Here is a 25,808-nt window from a genome sequence, read left to right on the forward strand (position 1 = left end):
TAAGACTAGGATGAATGATGGAGGGACCATAGGCATCCTGACACTGTAAACAAGGCAGCAAAACACCTTAGCCCAGGCAGGTGTTTATCGTTCATCATCCCTTGCGTGGGAGAATAAGCAAACCCTACTTCCGGTGAGCCTGACACACTTACACAAATGTGCAGCTGAAGTAGAGGTTGATTCATTCCTGCACGAGGGTTATTTCCTTGAGGACAGAGTTCACATGTCCCTTTAAATCATGAGCTCCTTTGGAGCTCTCAAAAGTAAAAGCAAATTTTGAGACAGGTAACTCCAACTCAGACTGGCAAAGGCACAAATGGATTGCATGAAGCAGTGCACCTATGCTGAGAGCTAGGAATATCAGCATCACTCTGTCCTTGCCTGTGCACCTTGTTGCACTCAGTGGCCACAGGCATCTGTCTGTACAGTGCCAACAAAGAGATCAACAAAAACTCACAAGGCGTCAAATCCAGAGTGGTGGAGTGGGGCCAGGGGGTCCTCTAGCCTGCACAACAGGCAGGAATTTGATCCTTTATATTTGTTTCCATTGTAGTATCCCCAGTGCCTAGATCAGCTCCTGGCACATAGTTGATATTCAGTAAACCTTGCATGAATAAGCAATCCACTGGGAAACAAACAGGTGAAGACACTGTGGTTGGAAGGAATTCTTTCAGAAGCCACCGAGGGGATAGGGGGAGTGAGTTAACGCTGAAGAGGCAAGCTCAGGTAACAGTGCAAGGGGGTCAGCTTGCTGTCCAGTTTGGTAGAGGATAGGTCAAGGTAACTGAAGGCTTTCTGTTGTACTAAGTGGAGTACACTGCTGCCACCTGGGCACAGAACTGCCTCCGCTTGCTCCTTTCCTACCCTTTCTTCGTGAGCGTGCAGCCTCTTGTCTACAAAAGCATTGAATATTTAAAGAATAGTTGTTTAAAAGGACCCAAAATTATTAGAAAGCCTGGGAAGTCCACACGCCTCAGTTTAGCGTTGGCCATCATTTGATCCAGGACCATTTGTAAAAGCTACAAAATGCACACAAAGATTTAAGCATAGTACTCAACTATTCCTTCAGGTTGTTTGTACAGGAAAACCCTCCTATAGGGTATAGCTATGGTTTTTAAATTGCACAAATTGGTCCTATATGAAGGAAACTCTGGAATAGTCACCTCGTGCCAACTACATGCCAGACATCTTGGGTATTTTTTTTAATCCCTATGACTGTACTAAGAAGGAGGTAGTATACCCCTTTTGTAGATAGGAAGTGAGGCTCAAAGGTAATACATTAACTAGTCTATTCTCACCCAGCCAATGTGTTAGAGGCTGACTGCACACCAGCTTGACACATGACTCACAAATGGGAGTCAGAAAACACTGGTGCGATCTGAAGAGAAGCAAATCCCTTTGGTGAAAAAGTTTTTCTGGTCATTTCAGCGATTGCCGCAGCAGGTGTATTGAGTGTGGCTAAAAGAGGACAGCAAAGGACCTGTCTCCCAGGAGACAGGCTAAGCCTCCAAAGGACCTGTCTCCCGGGAGACAGGGTAAGCCTCCAAAACATATTCCTCCAGCCCCCTTAAGCCTGGCTGCCCTATTCTGACACAATGACTTCTGACTGCGGCAGAGGCCTGAGTGATAATGAGCTATGTGGCAGGATGAGAAAGCGCTCTGCAGTGCTGAGCAGGCCCCCGACGGGAATAGCTCAGCTCCCCTTGCAAAGCGGCTGAAGTGCAGTGGCACTGTTTCTTAGAAAAATAACATTGCAGGGATGTAGGTGGGAATGGCACAGAATGTAAGAACATATTGGCACTGTCTTTTTAAAATAGCAAAAGCATAAGAAAGACATGAATGCTAGCATTCTAACCTTGTTAAAACTTAGAACAAAAACTCCTCAGGCCCCCTTGGGAACCCTCCTTTGCTTCAGAAGCAGGGGCGTGAACCAGCTTCTCTGAGGTCAGTTTCATTGGGAGATTTTCCTATCGCACTGTCCATCTAATTGTCACATGAGGAGAGGAGACAATCCAAAGCTGGCGAGGAGAAGAGTAGAGGTTTGGAAGTTTTTTCTTTATTTTATCTATTTGAGAGTGACAAAGAGCGCGCTCTCATGGCTGGTTTACTTCCCAAATAACTGCAATAGCTGGGGCTGGGCCAAGCTGAAACCGGGAGCCAGGAACTCCTTCCAGGTTTCACAAAAAGGGTGGCAGGGGTCCAACTACTTGAGCCATCACCTCTGGCCTACCAGGGTCAGCGTGAGTTGGAAGCTAAGAATCAGCAGTGGAGCTGGGACTCGAACACAGGCTCTCGGATATGGCAGGTGGGTGTCCCAAGTGTGTATTAACCACTAGGCCAGACACCTGCCCCAAGGTTTATTTTTTAAAAGTCTCCCTTTGATTAAATCCATGAAGAACCCTTTGGCACAGGAATTATACTCTTGAGAATAACAGACTCTAGGCTGCCTGGATTCTGCAGAGCTCTGCCACTCACCTTGGACAACTAAATTCATCATCCATGTTTGTTTCCTCGTCTGTAAAGTGGCGCTAAACTATCTGCCTATAAAGGTTTTCTGTAAAGTTAAGTGAGATCATCTATGTAAACTATCACAATGCCTAATACATAACAACCAACAGTTTAATTATCATAAAAACCCAATCATAGGGATAGGTGCTGTGGCGTAGCAGCCATGAAGCCACTGCCCACAACATACACATCCCATGTGGGCACTGGTTCGTGTCCCAGCTGCTCTACTTCTGATCCAGCTCCCTGACAGTGGCCTGGGAAAACCACGGAAGAAGATCTAAGTGCTTGGGCCATTGCTACCCACTTGGGAGACCTGGATGAAGTTCCTGGCTCCTGGATTTAGCCTGGTGCAGCCTCAGCCTTTGCAGCCATTTGGGGAGTGAACCAGTGAATGAAAGCTAGTTCGCTCGCTCTCTCAGCCTTTGCAGCCACTTGGGGAGTGAACCAGTGGATGGAAGTTCTTTCTTGCTTGCTCTCTGTCTCTCCTTCTCTCTGTAATTCTGAATTTCAAATAAACAAAATCTTTAAAAAAAAAAAACCTCATAAATATGGCTAAAGTTGCCTGCTCCCCCAACACTGTTTATAATAGATAATTTGAAACGACCAAAATGTTCAAAACTAAGCGATTAAGCAAAATAGGCTGTATATTCATGTTCTGAAGAATGATGGTGCTACTGAAAATTCTGGCTATGAAAATTATGTAGTACTTTTACACGATTATTAAGTAGGGAAAAGGGACTATTATGTTGACCTTTATATTCATGCTCCACTTTCTCATGACTTTCCTGCAGCTGCTAGGAATGTGCTAGCTGACCACTGGTCAGGGAAGCTCAGGTGCCAGCCACTACGTGAGAGCCCAGCTAGGTGCTCAGGACAGATGAGAACTTGGTCAACAACAGTCTGTCCTGTGTATTCTCCATCTCTCCCCTTCACAACGTCAGCCTCCAAGGACCCTTCCCTCTCTCTCCTTTTATTTGGCAAATCTTTAGCATGAGTCCAGTGCTATGCTAGAAGCTAGAACAGAGATGGATGAGATTCATGCCTGCCTTCCAGGAGTTCAGTCTCAGGACCACCGAGGGGAAGGCAGTAAACACAGTCACCGTGTAACACAACAGGAATCAAGAAGGCATGCCAGTACTGTGGAGTCAGGACGGGCACTGCTAGCTGTGGTTGGGGCCTGGGTCAACCTCACAGTGGAGGTGGATGGCATATGATAGGAGTTTGGAATGAGCAAACATTTACCAGGTAAGAGAGGGGCTGCTTTGAGGATATTCTAGGTTGAGGAGCGGCAGGTACAAAGCACAGTCACAAATACATCATGAGGGCATGGGTATTGGCAGCTGTAAAGTCCACCAGCATGGCTGATGTCAAGTGGGGTTCAACTGGGGAGCTGGGAGTCCATCCTAAGGCACTGGGCATGTCTTAGAGACTAACAAGCAGTGGAAGACTTGAAGCAGGTGATGGGCTCAGATTTTAGGAAGACAACACCGGTATCAATATGAAAGATGAGCTCATTTGAGGGGTGCAAGCAGTGACAGGGATGCAAATGAGGAAGTAGCTGCAGTAGTCTTGAGTTGCTAATTAGAGATTTTTAGGGCCTCAGCAGGGGAAGGAGAGCAACCGTATTAGGGAGGTTGACAGAGCATATTAACAGCTCTGGTTGACTGGTTGGATATCCTCAGTAAGAGAAGTCAAGGTTGGATGAATGGCCATGGCCATGCCATTAACTAAGATAGGAAGTTTCAGAGTGATGGGCTTGGGGAAGGAATGAGGAGATAATGAACGTATTTGGGACAGACGAAGTAAAATATGCCTGGGGGCATGCAGGCATTTGGTTAGAGAGTTGTGGTCCTGACTGGATATAGCCATCAGGAAGGTGGCAGCACAGCACCCGGATAAATGCTCTAGAAATCAATGACATCACTCTGGTGAGCCAGAGGCAGAATTCTTGGGGATAACAATGCTTCAAGACGCTCAGTGCTCATATCCGATTTGACAGTGGGTTGTCTGAGGGTTTACTGGTGTTTGCTCTTTCATGTCCATGCTTGATCAATCTTCTGTTCAGCTTTTTTGATTTGTTTATTTTTGCTGGCTCTAGAGATGCAGTGGAATATGGAGAATGAGACACTTTGGAATTGAATGGTTCCTGTTCCAGTTCTCTGATTTGGCATGAAGCCAAATGTTATTTACTGTCAATGACCTTCACTTCCTACTCTACAGAATGTACCTGGACCACTTGCAGAGTTGTTGGGTTTAGAATATGATGTATGTCTTGTTGGTAACAGAACAGCCTGTGACTCCAGTCCTATGTATGTTAAATTAGCTAAATCAAGAGGCTTCTCTTGGTGAGGGCCCTCATCTGTTAAACTTACAGCATATTTTAAACTGAAAATGTGTGCTGCTGAGTGTCTGAGCTGACTTTGGCACAGAAGCAGAATAGAGAGTTCTAAATGACAGGGCGTATTTGTTTTTCTTTCCATTCTGATTAAAAAAAAAAACAACAACAACAAAGGACAAGTATATGAATTACAAATGCTAGATCAGCTCAAGCTCTCAAACATGCATTATTATTTTCACAGTCATTTAATATAGAGACAGTGGGACAAATCCAAGTAACAATTTTATTCTAATCTACAGCACAATTTTTACATACATTTTAGTGGTTCTGACAATGTTACTTTTGAGCAAACTTCAAATGAATCCACAGAAAGTTAATATATTAAACATAAAATATGCACAGTAAAACAACAGGCATCCAGATGTTCAGAATCATGCAGTTAGGGGTGGTCTGCTTGGTGTTGTCACCGGGTACCTTGCCTACTTAAGAATTCACCAGCAAATATCAGTTCATATGTTCTTCATTCCAAAGTAATTCTCCACAAGAGTTCTGAACATATACACACAAAAAACTTTCTTTTAAAGCTACATCAGTACAAAATTTTCAATTAATAAGCTTTACCATCAAACCAGCAATTCCATTGATCAAGCCCATTCCTGGAAAATGGGCAATATCGGCACCCAATCTAAAGGCAAGGTTATTTTGTTTATTAAAACACCAAAAGAAAGATTAATCAATAAATCTGATATGTTAATCTTAATATAAGACACTGAGGGAAAACTCAAAATAATATATAAATATCACTCCACTGAGGCAGGACATAACCCATGTACTACAGACACAAGTTTCTACTAATCACACAATGCTTTAAATATTTTTTATGAAAAAAAAAATACAACCTATATTAGGAGATACAGAGGAAAGGTAGAAATGTGGATTTACACATCTAGTTCCATAATTTAAAATGAACATCAAACTGATAATAAAAGCTAAGTGACGATGACTTAACTGTTGGGCACCAAACAGACAATGCCACCATTCAGTGTAACTCCTAATGCTCTTTAGGAGCCATCAGCAGACGGCCAACTCCACAGCACTACCCTAACACAGACAAAATGTTCACCTGCTCTTCAAAGAGACCCTGAAGACAACATGGCAAAGGCATTGAGAGAAGTTGGATCTTTTGAAAAAGTTAATGATATCAAAATACTTCTCCATCACTGGTAAACCAAACTAGGTCAAGTTTATGGCCCAAAGCAGCATGAATCCAGAGTTAGAGGTTGGCAGAAAAGTTTGGAAAACTGCAGTTTTCAAAATTGGCAATATCTCCACACTTAATAAGACTATCAGAAGAGGTATAATGTTTGTTCGTCTGTGGAATGTTGACTGCTGCAAAAATTCACAACGTGAATGAGGAGCCGCAGAGATGCGCTTCGATGAAATATTTTTTAAAAATTTACAAAAAACTAAAAGTTTCTATTTAAAAAAGAACCATGTTATTCCAAGATGAAACATGGTAAAAGTAGTGTAAGTTCTGTCCATGATTCTTTACACAGCGAATGGGAAAGTGATAGAAATAATTTTTTTTCTTAAAAAGGAAGCTTTGTTATTGCACTGACTTTAACAACCTGACCTAGTAATTTAGAAAAATCATGTAGTAAAATCTGTAAAATTAAAATACAAAATTCTGGTTTGTAAACATCAGTTGGCCAAGTCTATTCAGAGTCCTTCATGATAGTGGAATGGAATGGATAATTCACTATTTGCTGTGAGGGGGAAAATTCCAGAACACAGCTCTTCTACACTTTCACAGTAATTAATATTCAAAAGACATAAAGAAAGTCAGTGCAGTTGTCTTCTTCTTCCTCTCCCTGTGCAATTTTCAGCTCTTACCCCACTCCCAAGTGCCACCACTGAGATAATACTGGCTTGGAGACCCACTACACTCTGGTCATAAGTGTCGCATAAAGTCCGTAGGACTTCGGTAAAGGTACTTCCAAATGGCATAGTAATGCACCGCAGCTGCCGTGGCCACAAACAGGTGCCAGATGGCATGGGCAAATGGAATGATGCCATCGCTCTTGAAGAACACAACTCCCAAGCAATAAATTAAGCCCCCACAGGCAAGTTCATGCAGTCCGTCGGTGTTAGTCTGTCAACAGAGGAAAAACATAAAAAGGGTTGGATGTTACTCTGATGTGACAAGCTTCAGAGATAACTGTAATTCCCCCTAAGGCTCCTGATTTTCTAGACAATGAAGAAGCTCTGTGTGAACAGAATTCTGATCTGTCAACATGAACCAAACATAAAAGAAATCCCTTCGACATCAACCCAGATTACCGTTTGGACTGGCAGTCCTGATCCAACCAAGAAATCACGTTACAGGTCCCACGCTAAAAAGGAGCTCATTCTGCCTGTGTTTTGCACGTTCTAAGATTGCAACCCTAGCCAGACACAGACGTACATTTTAATAAAATACAGTACTTGGTTTCCATCTTCCTCTTTAAAAGCTTTCTTTGCCACAGAGGCAGGCCCAAGCCACTGTGCTTGTCATTTCCCTCTTACTTCTCTTTCTGCTGCGGTTCTACACGGACTGCCCTTGTGAGCGGCTTCCTCTGCTTTGGTGCGTATATGCGTGTACAGCTTCCTCACGGTTGACACATGAAGTCCTAACTACGAGTGACCCTGGAGATCATAGGTTACTTAGCACAAGATATTTCCTAGACTTGTAGGTGTCTCTGCATCTGGGCATTTCTTTCTTTCTTTCTTTCTTTCTTTTTTTTTTTTTTATTTTGACAGGCAGAGTGGACAGGGAGAGGGAGAGGGAGAGGGAGAGAGAGAGAGAGAGAGAGAGAGAAAGGTCTTCCTCTTGCCATTGGTTCACCCTCCAATGGCCGCCACGGCTGGGGCACTGCGGCCGGCGGCGCATCGCGCTGATCCGAAGCCAGGAGCCAGGTGCTTCTCCTGGTCTCCCATATGGGTGCAGGCACCAAGGACTTGGGCCATCCTCCACTGCACTCCCGGGCCACAGCAGAGAGCTGGACAGGAAGAGGAGCAACCGGGACAGAATCCGGCGCCCCGACCGGGACTAGAACCTGGTGTGCCAGCGCCACAGGTGGAGGATTAGCCTATTGAGCCATGGCGTCGGCCCTGGGCATTTCTTAGCTTAGCAGGAAGTTAACAATTTTGTGGGCTTTAGGACAAAAGAGAATTTTTCAGATTGTTTTTGGTTTTCTTTCTTTTTTTTTTTTTTTTAATTCACAGGCTTTTATTGGGGTTCCGTTCCCGGGCGAGGTTCCCCGGTCCCAACATAGCAACAGAGCGGGGGCCAGGGAAGTCGCGCGTCAGAGATCCGGAGGGCTCCTTTTATAGATTCAGGGCATGGGGTTGTTAAAGGTTGAGGCGGGTCTGATCCTCATTGGTTGACCTTTAGGCACCTGCAGGGACCTTGACAAGGACTTTCTTCCCCGGAAGTAGGCCTCTCCATTCCCGGAAGTGTAGGCCTTCCCCCTTGCGGATCCCAAAGCTACCATCCCAACCTTTTGATGATAGGAAAGGGGGCAACAATGAGTCTCTCAGGCTGCTTCCTGCTTGTTCTTGGTTTTCAAAGACTGAGGCTCATCTACAGGATGAGTGCCAGGGGAGAGCAGAGAGGTGGTGCTTGGAAGCGGATGAAGACACAAGTAATTCCCTTAGATTCCTGAGGACTGAGAATAGAAAGGCTGCTGGGTTCTGCAGAGTGAGTGGAAACCAGATCATGGCAGGGCCTGGGAAGGGGTAGGGGTGTGGGTAAACCAGAAGCCTGGGCATGGACCGCAGCAGCCTACAGAGTCTTGGAACAGGTCCCTGCGGCCAAGCCCAGCAGAGGAATAGGAAGCTCTAATTCAGCCACCTGCTTTGAGTGGGCTCCATGGGCCTAGGCTAAAAGCAATGACAACAGACTATCGACACGTGAGTGCCAGGTATGAGGATCATTCCTATTTCTGACGTTCACCTAAGCCTCCAGGACCAAAGGAGGGGGAGGAATGCAACTGAAATTGGCTGACACTAGATTTTTCCTTATCTTTCAGATTCATTTTTATTTAAAATTTAAAAACCTGAACCTCACATTTATTATTTCCTAAAGGTTAGAGGGCAGTTAATTCCTATTATGCAAAAATTTCTGTGCATGTGAATTAGGAACCTTTTTCTAGGGGAGGGTTAAAGAGTTCATCAGATTCTCAAAGGCACATGGGACTCCCAGGTATTACGAATCACCCTTCCAACAGGTGAGGCCACTACAGCCACAGAACCAGAACACAGTCACAGAGGTGGTCACTGCACTAAACAAGACACCACTCTTTTCTTTCTAATAAAACAAGAGACCAAACCAAGCACACAGGTTGGTTCTGACTACAAAGTATTAATAGACAGTTCTAGACACCATATTTACTTTATCAACTTTCAAAGACTGGAACATAATTAATTCTAAAACATGCAAAATGAAATGCTTTCATTAGCAATGTCATTAGTGTCACTATATGCCAGCTACTGCCTGAAGCACCTCCATGTACTGATTTACTATTATTATCCCCATCTTACAGATGAGAAAACTAAAATGCAAAGCCCAAGGCTAGATAACTTTCAAGTATCAGAACTGGGAAGGGGACCAAGATGATCTGGGTCATAACTCTTGCTTTTTGGTGGGGTGGAGGGAGTGGCAGTAAAAATTGCCAGTTGATTTAGAGTGTAATACACAGATCTTAGATGAAGAGTGAGTTCCAATAAATGTACACATTCATGTAACACACATTCCTATCAAGATGTACAATTATTCCAATATCCCAAAATGTTGTCTGGACTCCTTTCTCAATCCTGGCCACCAAGGCAACAGCTGTTTTTACTATAACCACAAAGTCTGTTTCGCCCAGAGCCTCGCATGAATGCAATTATACATAAATTCCAGTGTCTGGCTTCTTTTTTGCTCCACATTACATTTCTGAGATTCATGCATATCCTGGTGTATATCTTTCACTTATACTTTTTTATTGGTTAGTAGTCCATTGCATTATTTAACATAATTTGGTGCTATGATGAATGAAGTTAATGTTTATATCATTTTAAAGTCTTTTTTGTTAACACATGTTTTGATTCCTGTCAGGCAATGCTTATGGAATCACAGGACACATGTATATTTAATTTTAAAAGAAACTAAGCAGTTTCTGAAGTGGTCATGTCACTTTACAATGCTCACACATGTATATCACTTTTCACCCTTGCTGGAATTGGTGTTGTCAGTCTTCTTGATTCTAACCACTCTACAGGGTGTGTAGTTGTAGCACAGTGCAGTTGACATTTGCATTTCCCTGATGACTAACAATGCCCACTTTTTCAAGGATTATTGGATAACTGGATACTAATCTTTGTGAAATGTCTGTTCAAATCGTTTACCCATTTTTTACAGGACTGTCCTTTTATGTACTGATTTGGAAGGTTTTGAAAAAATATATTCAGGGGGCTGGCGCCATGGTGCAGTAGGTTAATCCTCAGCCTGTGGCACCGGCATCCCATATGAGCGCCGGTTCTAGTCCCGGCTGCTCCTCTGCCAATCTAGCTCTCTGCTATGGCCTGGGAAAGCAGTAGAAAATGGCCCAAGACCTTGGGCCCCTGCACCTGCGTGGGAGACCCGGAAGAAGCTCCTAGCCTGGCTTCAGATTGGCACAGCTCTGGTCACTGCAGCCATTTGGGGAGTGAACCAAAGGAAGGAAGACCTTTTGCTCTGTCTCTCCCTCTCACTGTCTGAACTCTACCTCTCAAATAAATAAATAAAATCTTTAAAAAAAGAGAGAAAAAACATATTCAGGATACATGTTCTTTATCAGACACATATAGAAAAAGCAAGTAACTGCTTCCCACTTGTGGCTTGTCTGTTCATTTTCTTAATTGTGTTTTCCAATGAACAGAACTTTTTTTTTTTTTTAAGATTTATTTATTTATTTGAAAGTCAGAGTTACACAGAGAGAGGAGAGGCAGCAGGGGAGGTCTTCCATCTGATGGTTCACTCCCCAATTGGCTGCAATAGCCAGAGCTATGCCGATCTGAAGCCAGGAGCCAGGAGCTTCTTCCAGGTCTCCCACACAAGTGCGGGGGCCCAAGGATTTGGGCCATCTTCTACTGCTTTCCCAGGCCATAGTAGAGAGCTGGACTGGAAGTGGAGCAGTTGGGTCTCAAACCGGTGCCCATACGGGATGCCGGCACTTCAGGCCAGGGCGTTAACCTGCTGCGCTACAGTGCTGGCCCCAGTGAGCAGAATTTTTAACTTTTGCAAAAATCCAACTTTTTTCTTCTTTTATGATTGGAGCTTTCTGTGGCAAAAATAATCTTTGCCTGTTTTAAAACTGTGATGATACGATGCTGCTATGTTTCCTGAAGTGTCTATGTTTTCTAGAAATTTTAGTTTTAGACTGAGGTCTATAAGCTACCTTAAATTAAGTTTTGCAGAGTTAGTGCTATGGCACAGTAGGTTAATCCTCCACATGCAGTGCCAGCATCCCAAATGGGCACCAGTTAAGTCCTGGCTGCTCCTTTTCCATTCCAGCTCTCTTCTATGGCCTGGAAAAACAGTGGAAGATGGCCCAAGTGCTTGGGCTTCTGCACCCATGTTGGAGACCCAGAAGAAGCTCCTGGTTCAGATCAGCGCAGCTCTGGCCATTGTGGCCATTTGGGGAGTGATCCAGTAGATGGAAGGCCTCTCTCTCTGTGTCTCTCCCTCTCACTGTCTGTAACTCTACCTCTCAAATAAATAATTATTTTTGAATATATTGTGAAGTTGCATATATAGATGTGCAGTTATTCATAATGTTTTTGAAAACACTTCCATTTCCCCCTGAATCACATTGATTGCAAGCATATGCGAATAAAATCAATTCCTATATTTTAACTATATTCTATAGCCTTAGTAAATTTGCTTAGTTCTAGAAACTTTTTGTAGAGTCCTTAGGATTTTCTAAATATGTGATCAAGATTGTTTGTGAGAAAAGACAATTTCATCTTTCCTTTTGCTTCTTGTGTGCCTTTCAGTTCTTTTTCTCACCTTACTTCATGGTCAGAACCTCAGTTTAATACTGAATAGAAGTGGCAAGAGTAGACATTGCTGCCTTTTTCTCCCAATCATTCAGTATTTCTCTGTTAAGTATATTAGCTTGGCAAGTTTTTTTCTTTCTTTTTTTTTTTTTTTTTTTTTTTTTTTGACAGGCAGAGTGGACAGGGAGAGAGAGAGACAGAGAGAAAGGTCTTCCTTTTGCCGCTGGTTCACCCACCAATGGCCGCTGTGGCCGGTGCACCGCGCTGATCCGAAGCCAGGAGCCAGGTGCTTCTCCTGGTCTCCCATGGGGTGCAGGGCCCAAGCACTCGGGCCATCCTCCACTGCACTCCCTGGCCACAGCAGAGAGCTGGCCTGGAAGAGGGGCAACCGGGACAGAATCCGGTGCCCCGACCGGGACTAGAACCTGGTGTGCCAGCGCCGCAGGCGGAGGATTAGCCTATTGAGTTGCGGCGCCAGCCCGGCAAGCTTTTTTCATAAAGGCTTTTTTGTCAGGGTTAGGAAGTAGCCAAGTTGGTTGTGACTTTCTAAAAAAAAAAAATCGTGAGGGGCCAGTGCTAAGGCACACTGAGTTAATCCTCCGCCTGTGGCGCCGCCGGTTCTAGTCCAAGCTGCTCCTCTTCCAATCCAGCTCTCTGTTGTGGCCTGGGACAGCAGTGGAGGATGGCCCAGGTGCTTGGGCCCCTGCACCAAGTGGGAGACCAGGAAGAAGCTCCTGGCTCCTGGCTTCGGATTGGCATAGCTCCAGCCGTTGCGGCTATTTGGGGAGTGAACCAACAGAAGGAAGATATTTCTCTCTGTCTCTCTCTTACTGTCTGTAACTCTACCTGTCAAATAAAATAATAATAATAATAATAATAACAAATCATGAATAAAGGGGTGGACTTTTGGCATGGTGGATAGGCTATGTGCTGTACCAGGGTGTGGTTCAAGTCCTGGCCTACGCTGCTTCTCATCCAGCTTCCTGCTGCTGCACTCCCTCCCTAGGAGGCAGCGGATGCCTGGCTCGAGCACTGAGGTCCCTGCCACCTGGATGAGAGCATGCCATTGAGCCTCAGGCTCCTGGCTTCAGCCTGGCCCCGTCCTGCCCGGTACGTGCATGAGGAGGGAACCAGCAAACAAAAGCTTTCTTTTTGTCTATCTGCCTTTCAAATAAAGTGAAAAACAAATAAAATCATCAATCAGTATCAGATTTTTCTCAAATGATGTTTTCTGCATCTATGGAGATGACCATAGCCTTTTCTCTTTGAGTCTCTCAATGTGGTAAATCTCAGTGTCTGAATTTAAGTGATTTACCAACCTTGCCTTCCTAAAATAAGCCTGATGACTATGATGCACTATTCTTTTTATATATTGGTGACTTAGATTTGCCAATCTTCTGTTGAAATGTTTTCTGTTTCACGAAGGGTACTGGTGTGTAGTTTTCTTGTCATGTCTTTGTGTGATTTTGGAATCTAGGTAATAATGGCCTTGTAAAATATACTGGGGAAGTGTTTACTTTGTGAAAGTTTGTACAGGACATGAATTATTTCTACATTCAATAGTTGATAGACTATCAGTGAAGATACTAGGAAGGCCTTTTGATGTGGGTTTAATTTCTTTCCTTTTAGAAAAAGATTTCCATATTTATTTATTTGAAAGAGCAACAGAGAAAGAGGGAGAGATAAGACAGAGAGAGAGAGAGAGAGAGAGAGAGAGAGAGAGAATCTTCCATCCACTGGTTCACCCCTCAAAGGGCCGTGACCAGACCGAAGATAGGATCCAGGAACTCTATCCTGTTCTTCCATGTGGATGACATGTACTTGTGGGGCCCATGTACTTGGGCCATCACCTGCTACCTTCTCAGGTGCAATAGCAGGGAGCTGCATAGGAGGCAGAGCAGCCGGGACTGGGATCGGCCCTCCAAAATGGGATGCCAGCATTGCACGGCACAGCTTAACCCACTACATCACAACACTGGCCCCGGGATTTAACTTCTTTGATATGGGGCTTTCCACATCTCTTGCTTCTTCTTGAGACTGCCTTTCAAGATTTTAAAGCTTTCTACCTTTCTACGGCATTAATGTTCTTCAGAGAACTAGAACAAAGAGGGTGTGTATGCTAACTTATTTTAAGGAACTGGCTCATGCAATTATGGGGGTGGCAAATCTGAATTCTGCAGGGTGGGCTGGCAGGCTGGAGGCCCAGGGAAAAGTTGATGTTGCAGCGAGAATCAGAAAGTAGTCTAGAGACAGTAGTCTTTTTCTCCTTAGGCCTTCAATGGATCGGTTGAGACCTGTCCACATGATGGAGAGTAACCTTCTCTACTCAGTGTCTGCTGAGGTAAATACTAATCTCACCTAAAAAGGTCTTTGCAGCAATTAGACTGACGTTTGACAAATATCTGGTATCTGTGGTTTAGCCAAATTGAGACATAACACTAAGTGTCAAGAGACTAAAAGCATCTAATGCAGCACAGTTTCTTCCTAGCACTGCCTAGCCTGCGTCCCAGAGTCTGTTAGGCTGTATTTTCATTATAATCCAGTTCAAAATATCTTCTCATTTCCTGTGTAATCTGTTCTTTGACCTGAGTTTATTTAGAAGTGTGGTGTTTAATTTTCAAATATTTGGGGGATTTTGCACATTGTTTTTGTTGCACAATTGCAATTCTCTGAGATTCACTGAAGATTACTTCATGGCCCAACATATCATCTACTTTGATCAAAGGAACCTATGTACTGCAGTGTTTGGGTGGAGCTGTCTAAAATGCCAATTAGGTTAAATTGTTGACAGGGTTGCTCAAATCTATCCTTACTACTTTTTTGTCCAATTATTTGTTCAATAACTATCAGAGGGATATTAAAATCTCCAATTATGATTGAGATTTTTTTCTTCTGTATTAATTCTGTTAGATTTTGTCCCAAGTAGGTTGAAGCCCTATTATCGATTACACACTTAAGATTGTTAAATCTTCTTAGAAATGTTCCTTTTATCATTACGAAATGCCCTCATAAGCTCTGGCAGTATTCCCTGTCCTGGTATCTACTTTGCCTGGTATTAACCTAACCATTTCAGCTTTTTGTGATTAGTGCTTTGATGGCATTTCTTTCTCAATTTTTTTTAATTTTTAATTTATCTACCTTTTTAAAGTCTTTTTCATATAAACACATCCAGCTGAGTCTTGCTTTTTAACGCAGTCTGAAAATCTTTGCCTTTTAATTGGAGTGTTCAGTCCATTCTCATTTAATTATTACATACAACACCGATATAATTACTGCTGTGGTTGTGTTTAAGCCTCCCTTCTTATTTTCTATTTGGTTTAATCTGTTCTTTGTTCCATTTTTCCTCTTTTCTCGCCTTCCTTTAGATTCAATTGAGTAACTCTGGGTTGCAGTTTATGTTTTCTCTATTACATGATTTTGCAATAACATTTATTATGTTTTTTGTTGGCAGTTGCTCCATGGATTACTAAGTGCATCCTTCACAAATCACAAGCTATTATCATTATACCCCCCTGCACAAAGTTATGACCCTTATAACTATATACTTCCATTTTTCCACACCCGTCCTGTTGTCGTATACTTAAGTTCTCCATATGATGAACCCCCCCATTATCTTTTGAAAAAATGTGAATGAACACCCTTTGTATTCACTCACAGATTCATCCCTCCCAGAACTCTTGATTTATCTTTGATAGGACAGTCACCATGCTGAGTTAGCCTCCGCTTGTAGTTGGCAGGCATTCTCGTATCATCTTGAAGGTTCCATTGCGTTGCACTCTGCATCCAGATCCTGATGCAATGTCGGTGATCATTCTTTTCTCCTTTGTTCTCTGGTTGATTTTAAGAATTTTTTTTTTTCATCTTGTTTTTTAGTAATTTAACGATAATGTGCTTAAGTGTAGTTTTCTTTGTGTTTACCTCGCTCAGGCTTCATTGTGCTTTGGGCATCTGTGGGTTGGCATTTTTCATCAAATTTGGAAAAGTCTCAACTATTATTTCTGTTACATTTCATCAGATCACTTGATATTGCCCACTGGGTTACTAATGCGCTGATCATTTTTTAATGACTTTTCTCTGATGCTTCCATTTGTGCTATTTCTGTTGACCTTGCTTCAAAGTCACCAACCTCTACAGTATCCAACCTGCTGTTAAACCCCTCCAATAAACTTTTTTCTCAAGACATCACAGTTTTCTGATCTAGCATCCAGTTGACTTAATATTTTACAGCCTCTATTTATTTTTGAGATTCCTCATTTGTTTACTCATTACGTTGTAAAGTGCTTGCAGATGAATTTCAACATCGGTCATCTTTGGACCTATGTCAACTGACCTGTTTTTCCTTGGGCATGTGTCATTTTCCTGCTTCTTGCCTATTTAGTAAGCTAGATCGTGAATGCCGTGTCGTTAGATTTTGTTGTCTTTAATTAAAGATTGTTGAGTTTTGTTCTAGTAGGAAGTTTATCTTGGGAGAATTAATTTTATACTTCTAAGGTTTGTTTGAAGGCCTTGTTATGGCAATTCCAGACCAGCGCTCATTCTGGGGCTTGTGTAGTTCTGCTCCTATGTTATAGCCCTGGTTGGGTCAACTGAATGCCTGGCATGTTCAGCACGGTCTCTCCACGCTGGCTGGTTGAAATTCCACTATCACTCAGCACTGGGAACTTTCTGGAATCTCCATTTACCTCAGAGTTATTCTAGACCAGGGCTTGTAGAGTCTTTGCCCTGAATAAACTCAGCTTGCTATATGGCAGACTTCAGGAAACTTCTCTGTAGACTGCTGAAACCTCTCCTTTGGACAACACCCTCCTCTCTGATACCCAACCCACAAAGTGCAGCAGTTGGTAGCCTGGAACATCAGTTTCTGTTTCCTCCATTCAAGACTGCCGTGCTCTGGGCCCCACTGCCTGTTACGGCTGCTTGGAAAGCATCTCCAGGTAAACAACTGGGATGAACCGCAGCTCATTTTTTTTTTTTTTTTTTTTGTGTGTGTTTCTTAAGATTCCTAGTCCTAGCCGGTGCCGCGGCTCACTAGGCTAATCCTCCGCCTTGCGGCGCCGGCACACCGGGTTCTAGTCCCGGTCGGGGCACCGGATTCTGTCCCGGTTGCCCCTCTTCCAGGCCAGCTCTCTGCTGTGGCCAGGGAGTGCAGTGGAGGATGGTCCAAGTTCTTGGGCCCTGCACCTCATGGGAGACCAGGAGAAGCACCTGGCTCCTGCCATTGGAACAGCGCGGTGCGCCGGCCGCAGCGTGCCTACTGCGGCAGCCATTGGAGGGTGAACCAACGGCAAAAAGGAAGACCTTTCTCTCTGTCTCCCTCTACTGTCCACTCTGCCTGTCAAAAAAAGAAAAAAAAAAAAGATTCCTAGTCCTGTACTATGTTTAATGCTTAAAAAAAAAAAAAAGTTGCTTTTATTCTTTTATTCTTTTTCCAGTTTTCTAGTTCTTTACGGCAGAAGTGTAAGTTTGATTCTAATCAGGATTCCAACCAGAACCAAAGCTTTGGGTCTCTATTCACATAGTTACTTTGTTAGTTCAGAAGGTTTGGGAGATCCTTTTTGATCTGAATGCTGTCAAGCTCCCCGGCTTTATCACAAGATCTGTGCTACCTGCATGCCTACCCCTTCCGGCATATGTACACACTCAAACAGGGGCACGCGTTCTGTATTCCAAACCATGAACCATTTCTAATTCCTTAGAGCAGCCAGTGCTTTCCCTCTCTCTGGGCTTCCTTTATGCTGTCTTCTCTACATGTCACACTTGTCTAACCACTACCAGCTCTTGGCTCCTACTTATCTTCTTGAATCAACATAAATATCACTTCTTCTGTTATTTCTGTCATGTCTTCCCATAACAGCCTGACCTTTCTCCCAATTAAAGACATTACAGAATTTCCCGATACTTTCTTATTTAATACAAGTTGTATTTGCTTACTTGATTCTACGTTCTATGAGGGCAGTATGGGGATTGTCCTGCTTGATTATCATAAACATTAGTCACCTGCCTTTGTGCCACTTATGGAAATACCAATTAAGGATTTAGGCTAATAAAAATACTGGCTAAACCTGCTCTTAGGATACCCTGAGGGAATCTACTTAAAATTCTACTCTAATTAGTAACCGATCTGCATAGACCTTGCTTATATTGCTTTGGGTGTCCTGAATCGCCCTCTAATGATACAGCCTTAATGGCTGATTTTCTCATTTTAGTCATCTGTCTTCCGGTCTGTACCATTCCACATTCTCCAACTAAACTATGTGTATTTTTGGTGCTAGGTGATTACTAAAGCCATCACAAATCTCCAACGTGCTATGTTACATTCTCATAAGACATACACTCCGAAGAAATAGAATCCATTTTAACTCCTAAACCCGTTACAGGTTTGTTTTGGTAACCAGGACAACTATGTGCAGTGGAATTATGTTCTCATAAGGTGCCTATGAACTTGAGAGGGAAGCCACAGGTACAGTGCTTCTGACCACTGCAGGCTGGGACAGAGTTCAAACTAAAGACATAGGGACCTCCTTAATTTAGTGGCTAGGGCCAAAAAATGTAGGATATAGATGCTGGAGCACATAACATAATGGCACAAGTAACCATCTGATGGGGACCACAAAGTTGTAATGTTTCTGTTTCAAATGATAAACTCACATATCTCTCAAGAGTAATTCAATCTGAAAGGGAATGCAAAACATACATGAGACTACCTACCAAAGGTAATGTAACATTTCTATCCATGAAAGTTCTCAAAAGATATTTCCAAGCAAAGTAAAGAAAACTGCTTTCCTTGAGAAGAGAAACACTGTGACTTAAAAACAAGTGAAAAGAAACGACTGATGGCGTTTTAAAAATATCTGACAGAAGGTTAAAACAAATGACCATTTTAAGGTTCCTCTAATTCTTTAGATTTTAGAAGTTGGTAATTTATATTTTCTTCATTGTAAGAAGCCTTGAAAATTGACCTTTCCATAGGTTCAGGTTTGAGAAGTTTCGGTAAAGAGTTGGGGCAGGATGAAAAACCCAAAGACCCACCCAGAAGAGACAACTAAATACACAAGAATAGCACAGGAAGAGAACCACAGCTAAACACACAGTTTTTCCAAACTATAGACATTACACATTACAAGTTGCTGGCACACCTGTGTGGACATATTTTTTTCCTGTCACATCCCTAGTTAATGGGTAAGTCATAGCTTCAGAAAGAAAAATCATAACCATAATCATATTAAGAATCTCAAAGACAAAATAAGAATTGTAAAGTCGCTTCTTACCATTGATGTCACCACCAAGGCCGGGGAGAATCCCATTGTGAGATAGAAAAAGAGCTCAACCACCTTATACCTGCAACAACAGAAATGTGGCTAACTGTATTACCATGTACATACCAGCCTTTCCTTTTTTTCTTTTTAAAAAAGAACTATAGAATATTTATTAGTCAAATAAAATACACTTCTTAGGATGAGACCATTAGGCTTCACTGCAACACAGCATAGTTGAGTGATAATGAATGAACATTTCTTTCAGAACTGAAAAGGCATCAAACTTCATATGCTACCTAGAAAATGTTTTCTGCCAAAAGTAGTTATCCAGAATCCAACCCACCTTGCATTTTCCTAGAGGGTCAGCTTTCATTACCATTCCAACTCAGAGCTCTAAGACGGTGAAATTATGAAGAAACATGGGGATGCATGCAGCTGGGGGCCAACTTTATCAGTGAAAAGGAATAGCAGCCCTGGGGAAAGGCATGCATCTCTGTTTGACTCTCACAGACAAACTCCAACCTGTTAAGCGGCTCATGTCACACTACAGCAGAATATCTGAAAACTATTGAGAAACACATTGAAGTAAAATTCAACTTGTATTTTTTCCCCCAAAGGCAAGGACCACGTTTTATTTAAGTTTGGATCCGCAAAGTCTGGAGTTGTACCTGCCATAATTTGTGTACTTCCCGAAGTACTTACTTCTACTAAATTAAACGGCTAAGCGTGACTCACATCTTATTCTTCATGTTTTATAATCAAAGCCTGCCGTAAAGTAATCCTGTCATAGAAAGAATCGGTTTATGGTTTTGGTTGCCATCAGCAGGCTTGCAATAAGAAAGGACAGTTCTCTTACTTCCTATTATTTCCAGGATATAAATTAGGGCTTTGAGCCCAAGAAGCAAACTTGTCCCTTAGAATTGTATGTACTGCATAACGCCACAATACTAAAGTATAACATTACCACTTATGGTCAAAAAGGTCTTGTAAGTGAATTTTAAAACAGATAGAATTTAGTCGAAACTGCCATTTTCTTCTGAAAGAGAAAAACCATTTTAATACTTTCTGATAAACACAAATTACGGTAGATTCTCAGAGCTATTCTACCAAGCACAATAAAGAATGTAATGAGCTGTAGATTAATAAATCCAATGACAACAGTTTCATGGTTTTGAGTCTCTCAAATTCAAGCCTAATTCAAGGTAGTGAAAAAAGCTGTAGAACAGAAAGTGGGACACTTGGGTCCTAATTTCCAGATGAATCACTATTTGGTGTAAATAGTCTCATCCTTTAAGAATGAAGCTGGAAAAGATGAACCTGAAGATCTCCAGAACCAAGGTGCTGAATTTGAATAAGCTTTTATTTTAACACTGCCTAACACTTGTAACTATAAGCTATGAATAATGGTTTAAAAAACCCTACCCCAGGACTAAGGTAATGAGAATAGGAATTCAGGCATCTTTACAAATATCCCTTTTTACAGAAAACTCTCTTTGGAACATCTCCTAGGCTCCTAGTGGAGCAAAAGTTGTGCTGGGCACTTAAAATCAATTATCTTCAAATTTTCATAGAAACTTTGAAAAATGGTTATTTTTCTCATGTGATTACTGTTTATATTCATAGAGGATAAAGCTAAATTGCCTCAGGATGAGAAATGAGGTCCCGTTGGCTCGAAAATGACTAGCATTATCCCTTAACTATATCACACCACACATGTGCTGTTTCTATCTTTCTGTAGCAATCTGTCCATTAATAATGAATACCAAGTGGTTCTGAAGATCTATTAAAAATAATATATATTCTATTTAGGTACTTCTACTATTTTGAAGAAGAAAAATAAAATTATATTGCAATGCAAGGTAAAATTGAGGCAGTTTAAAAAGGAACAAATATAAATTTTTTTTCTTACTTTTCATGGTAGAGAAACACATAAATTGTTCCTCCAGCTGCCATGAGCCAGATAAACCAACGCATATGAGATGCCAGTGGTCCAAGTTCACGGAGATTTAACCTAAAAATATAAACATGACAACCAAGAGCTGAAGTGAAATATGAAAGGAATTTTCAGAACCTGTGTCTTCCTGTCAGAAGCAGGAAGGAAAGGCACTCCACACACCAAGGAGACCTCTCAGCAATGTGGGTGAAATTAATAACTCAAAAGGTAAAACTGTCAGTCAACCTTTCAGACTTAGAATTAATTCCAAACTGGTTTAAAAATGGAGCCAACTGAAAGCAGACATATAGAACAGAGTCCCAGTACACCCATGATGCCCAACTTTCCCCGTTAGGCAGACAAAGCTAAAGGCAGTTGGCCTTCTCAATTCTGACCGTGTGTTTGGGAGGAAATAGCTTACAAAGCTTACAGAGAGCATGGAACTACATCCTAACCTGAGATCATGTATCCACAGTAGGTATCTAATAAACAGACTACATGTCTCCATTTTCAATCTCTCTGCCAAGAGAGAACATGAGAAGAACCATCCCGCCATATATTACACAAGACATTCTGTTAGAATGTAGGGAGGGAGGGATGAAGAGAGGATGGTTAATGGCTACAAGGGTGCAGCTGGATGGAGAGGAGGAGTAACTTCTCATGTCGAAAGCACAGTAGGGTAATGATGGTTGACAACAATTAATTGTGTTTCAAAAGAGCTAGTATGGAGTCCTAACAAAGAAATGATAAATATCTGCGGTTTTGAATCTACCAATGACCCTGATCTGATCATTACGTGTTCGATACATGTATTGATATGTCACACCCCATAAATATGTAAAATGACATGTCAATCAAAAAATACAGGTGTCAAGACTTTTTAAATGGATTGTTATGTCTGAACTTTAAAATGCTGCCAATTTATTCACACTAGTTTCATGTTAACAATAAACAGAAAAAACGTTCTGATTGGCTGTAGCTACAAATCAGTACATCAGATGTAAAAGGCACTAACTGCATATCTAAGACAACATGTGAACAAACTACCTACTTTGATATTTGATTCCTCAGCTCACATTAAAAATGTTTTTCATTTATTCTCTTCTTTTAAATTCAGGTGTATTTTGCAAAAGTCTAGGAATTCTTATTCCAATATGAAGCAGACCTATAATTTAGTAAGAGGTGTTGGGGAGAGAGAGCACTTTTTACTGCAGTGGATAATTATGTTTCTTTTGAGTGACTGAAGCTACATTAGGCAGAACCTAGAGGCCTACTCTTCCTAATGACTGCAATCGTTGAGGACATAGCATGAGTTCCTGCATGTTTAAAACTGGACCATGTCTTAATAGAGGAAAACTAAGTCTCTTTAGTTACAGGTTTCCAAGCAACAAAAGACTTCACCTGTACCAAAAGGGCAGTAAGATCAAGAAAAGTGTGCAGGACACTAAATATTTTAAACATTGACAAATTTGACTTGTTCTCTTACTCAGATCAACAAAAGAAGTGGGAAATGTGTAATCACTCATGTAGGGGGTACTTTATTATGAACTGAAGACAAACAGTATAAACTTCAAAAGCAAGCCTGCTTTTCTCACACATGTTTACAGCACTTCCACAGGAACAATCCAAAGTATTGTGAACAGCAGCTGCAGGTGTATGGAGGACAAAGGTTACACACTTCAGACATGAGCACGCCATCTACCCAAAGGTTCATAGCACTTGCTGTTGAACACTCCAAGCTATGTGGCATAGCAGCAATGTTCTCCCCTTTAACTCTACAGTCTGACCCAAGTAAATCAAACTGGGAAAAAAGAAATTCATGTATGTATGTGTTGTGGGGAAGTGGTGAGGCACATGCATGAAGGCTGGGGGCTGGCATGGTAGGAAGAGAGGAAAGGAAGAATGAGAAGTTCTAATCATAAAAAGCTCTTTTGAAAAATAGAAAGACTGCATCTTACCATGGAGCATAAGAAGCAGCAATGAAGAAATAGATAACCATTCTATCGCACATGTGGAAACAGTGCTCCACTGTCCTAGTGGGAGCAAACAACAAGTTAGACAAATACTTCAGGAGATTTTCAGACCGGATACCACTCCACCACGGTGCAATCCCTATCTTGTTCCAGTTCTCCTCAGGGCATTTAGAACTTGGCCTTCAAAGTCACACAGCTCTTTTTAAAAATAATATCAACCTAAAAATAAAGCATTTGTATTATCTTTAACCTTTCAGCCACCAGAGATATTCTCACCATGAACGACACGCAGGGACAGAGCCCCTCAACAGACGTAAAGTGGTTAAACAAACAAAATCTGCATTTTCTGACATTTTCCATTTCTTTTAGATCCCGTCTGACAACAATAGAATCCCTTAGTTCTGACCATCCCCTAGTTCCTATCATACTCTTCATGTCTTTACAGAATGTCTTTAAAGAAGGCTCCACTTCACACGTATTAGTGTGGACAGTGAGTTGTAAAAGGATATTCAGTAACTGACATAGGAACAGCAATAACAAAAACAAAGTAAGGTGCACCTGCTCGAGAGGGCTGCCATCCCGATGGCTAAGGAAGTTGCTCCTTCTAAGATGGAAAAGTCGGGACGTGTATGTACAAAGACCTGGCTCACTGAGGTCTACCTGGCTCACTGAGGTCTATCCAGAAGACGGATTACACAGATTGTGCCCTTTCCTGAGGGGAAACTGGGGCAGGTTGTTTGGCACACTGTGTAAGGTGCTGGTTGGGATGTCTGCATCCCACAGTGAGTGCCTGGGTTAGAGTCCCAGCTCCACTGCTGATTCCAATTTCTTGCTAATGCGCACCCTGGGAGGCAGCAGTCATGGCTCAAGCAGTTGGATTCCTGTCACCCAGAACAAGGACCAGGATTGGGTTCCTGCTCCCAGCCTTCTGCCTGGCATAGCCTCAGCTGTGTGGGAATTTGGGGAATGAACCAACAAATGGAAGATCTCTTGCCTTTCAAAAATAATTTTTTAAGTACAAATATTATGTAGCAAGGTGACTATAAATAATAACATACTGAAAATTTATGGGAAAAAAAAGCCAGAAGAAAGTTTTTCAACAGGAAGAAATGATGACTGTTTGAGGAGATAAGTGTGTTTGTCCTGATGTGGAAATGACAAATTGTATACACATATCAAACTATCAGCTGGTACCCCATAAATATGTCCAATTTTTATGTATCAGTTAAAAGTAACGATAGCATTTAAGGTTGAAAAAAGCACAAATGCAACGCACTGCCTTGACTGTAACGTTCAGTGTTCAAAGAGTGAGAGTACTAGTCCAGGAGAGCACTGGTCGTAGTGCTTGTGAGACCCACAATGTTGACCACAGGAGACAGGTGAGGACTCGCATTAGTAAGTAAGTGGAAAATACATTTGAGAGAAAGAATGGTTTTAGTCCGCTCGTGAGAAGCTATGTCTCACCCCCAACAAACACCAGATTAATGCTTTTCAAACATGACTGCGTTCAGAATCACCTGAGGAACTTATAAAATAGTGTCCATAATCTCCAGAAGCTGTAGGGGGGGGAGGGGAGAATTTTTTTTTTTTTTTTTTTTTTTTTTTAGCCTCTTGGGTGACACTGATTCCTACCACGGTTTGGGACTTTCTGATTCTGCTTTCTAGACTAGAACATGATGGTAAGAGCAGGAAGGAAGAACTAGAAATTATTCAAGATCTGTCACCCACCTCTCTGACTTTCTTCACCGGCAAACAGAAATAACATCTCTCAGGTTATGTGTGAGTGTTAGATGTGCTAATGCGGGTCATGCATTTAGAACAGTAACAAGCACATAGTAACACCTAACACATACTCAATAGATGCAAATTACCTTCTGTCTTTTACTTAAGGCTTTACCTGAATATTTTAAAAGTTTACTATAGAGTAAAAACCTACATATGGCTTATGATTATAGCAGTGCTGTTTCAAGATTCATGAGCCTGATTTCAACTAAGCCTTTTCCTCCAGACCCTGGCAGGGAGGCCATGAACACTGCAGTAGGCATCTACAACTCTTTATCGATTCAGAAATCTAGATATCAAAGCCAAGTCTTCTGAGGCAACCCCAGCCCTGGCCCGTGCCAAGAAGATAATGAAGTGCTCTGCCTCCAGACTGGCCTCTGGGCTCTACAGCAGTGTCCCCAGGAGCCACAGGGACCTCAGTGGCTCTCTTGTGAGTGCGTCCCAGAGCGCCCTTGTGATTCAATGCTGTGGTTTTATTTTGAGCCCAGGGAACTGTCACCTTATAGGAAAGAGAATGCAAACTGTTTGCAATACTGGAAAGAGTACAGTGAAAACCACACAGGGCTGGGAGTCAGGGCTTATAGGATGGTCCCCTTCTGCTGTTCTCAGTCAAGCCAGGATACTTCTCTGCAGCTAAGTTTCCCCAAGAGAAAAGGAGTTTAGATAGATGTTCCCTAAGGATCCAGCGGCTCTGAAATTCTATGAATCTACATGTGAGGAAACAAGGAAATCACCTCTTCTATCCCAATCCTGCTCCTAAATGAAGATGTCTTTTTTTTTTTGACAGGCAGAGTGGATAGTGAGAGAGAGACAGAGAGAAAGGTCTTCCTTTTTGCCGTTGGTTCACCCTCCAATGGCCACTGCGGCCGGCGCATCTCGCTGATCCGAAGCCAGGAGCCAGGTACTTCCTCCTGGTCTCCCATGCGGGTGCAGGGCCCAAGGACTTGGGCCATCCT

The 25,808-nt window shown here is 42.3% G+C and overlaps 1 protein-coding gene across 7 annotated transcripts in view; it reads right to left on the reverse strand.

The window, feature by feature from the left end:
* MMD (monocyte to macrophage differentiation associated) overlaps positions 1–25,808 on the reverse strand; it is a 100,358-nt gene that overhangs the window by 62,853 nt on the left and 11,697 nt on the right. For 5 of the 7 annotated variants that reach the window (XR_009864280.1, XR_009864281.1, XR_009864279.1 and 2 more), the window contains exons 4-6: positions 23,056–23,130; positions 21,074–21,175; positions 19,177–19,246 (exon numbers count right to left, since the gene is read on the reverse strand). Coding sequence is in view for 4 of the 7 variants with exons in the window: in XM_062175324.1 (XP_062031308.1) it covers positions 19,177–19,246; positions 21,074–21,175; positions 23,056–23,130 (247 nt within the window). In the remaining 3 variants the exon portion in view is untranslated. Of the gene's footprint in view, positions 1–5,115; positions 6,999–19,176; positions 19,247–21,073; positions 21,176–23,055; positions 23,131–25,808 lie in introns of those variants that run through there. The other 2 variants (XM_062175327.1, XM_062175326.1) reach the window with 2 other exon arrangements.

Source organism: Lepus europaeus, chromosome 18 (genome assembly GCF_033115175.1).
Source record: "Lepus europaeus isolate LE1 chromosome 18, mLepTim1.pri, whole genome shotgun sequence".
In the NCBI taxonomy this organism is placed as follows: Eukaryota; Metazoa; Chordata; class Mammalia; order Lagomorpha; family Leporidae; genus Lepus; species Lepus europaeus.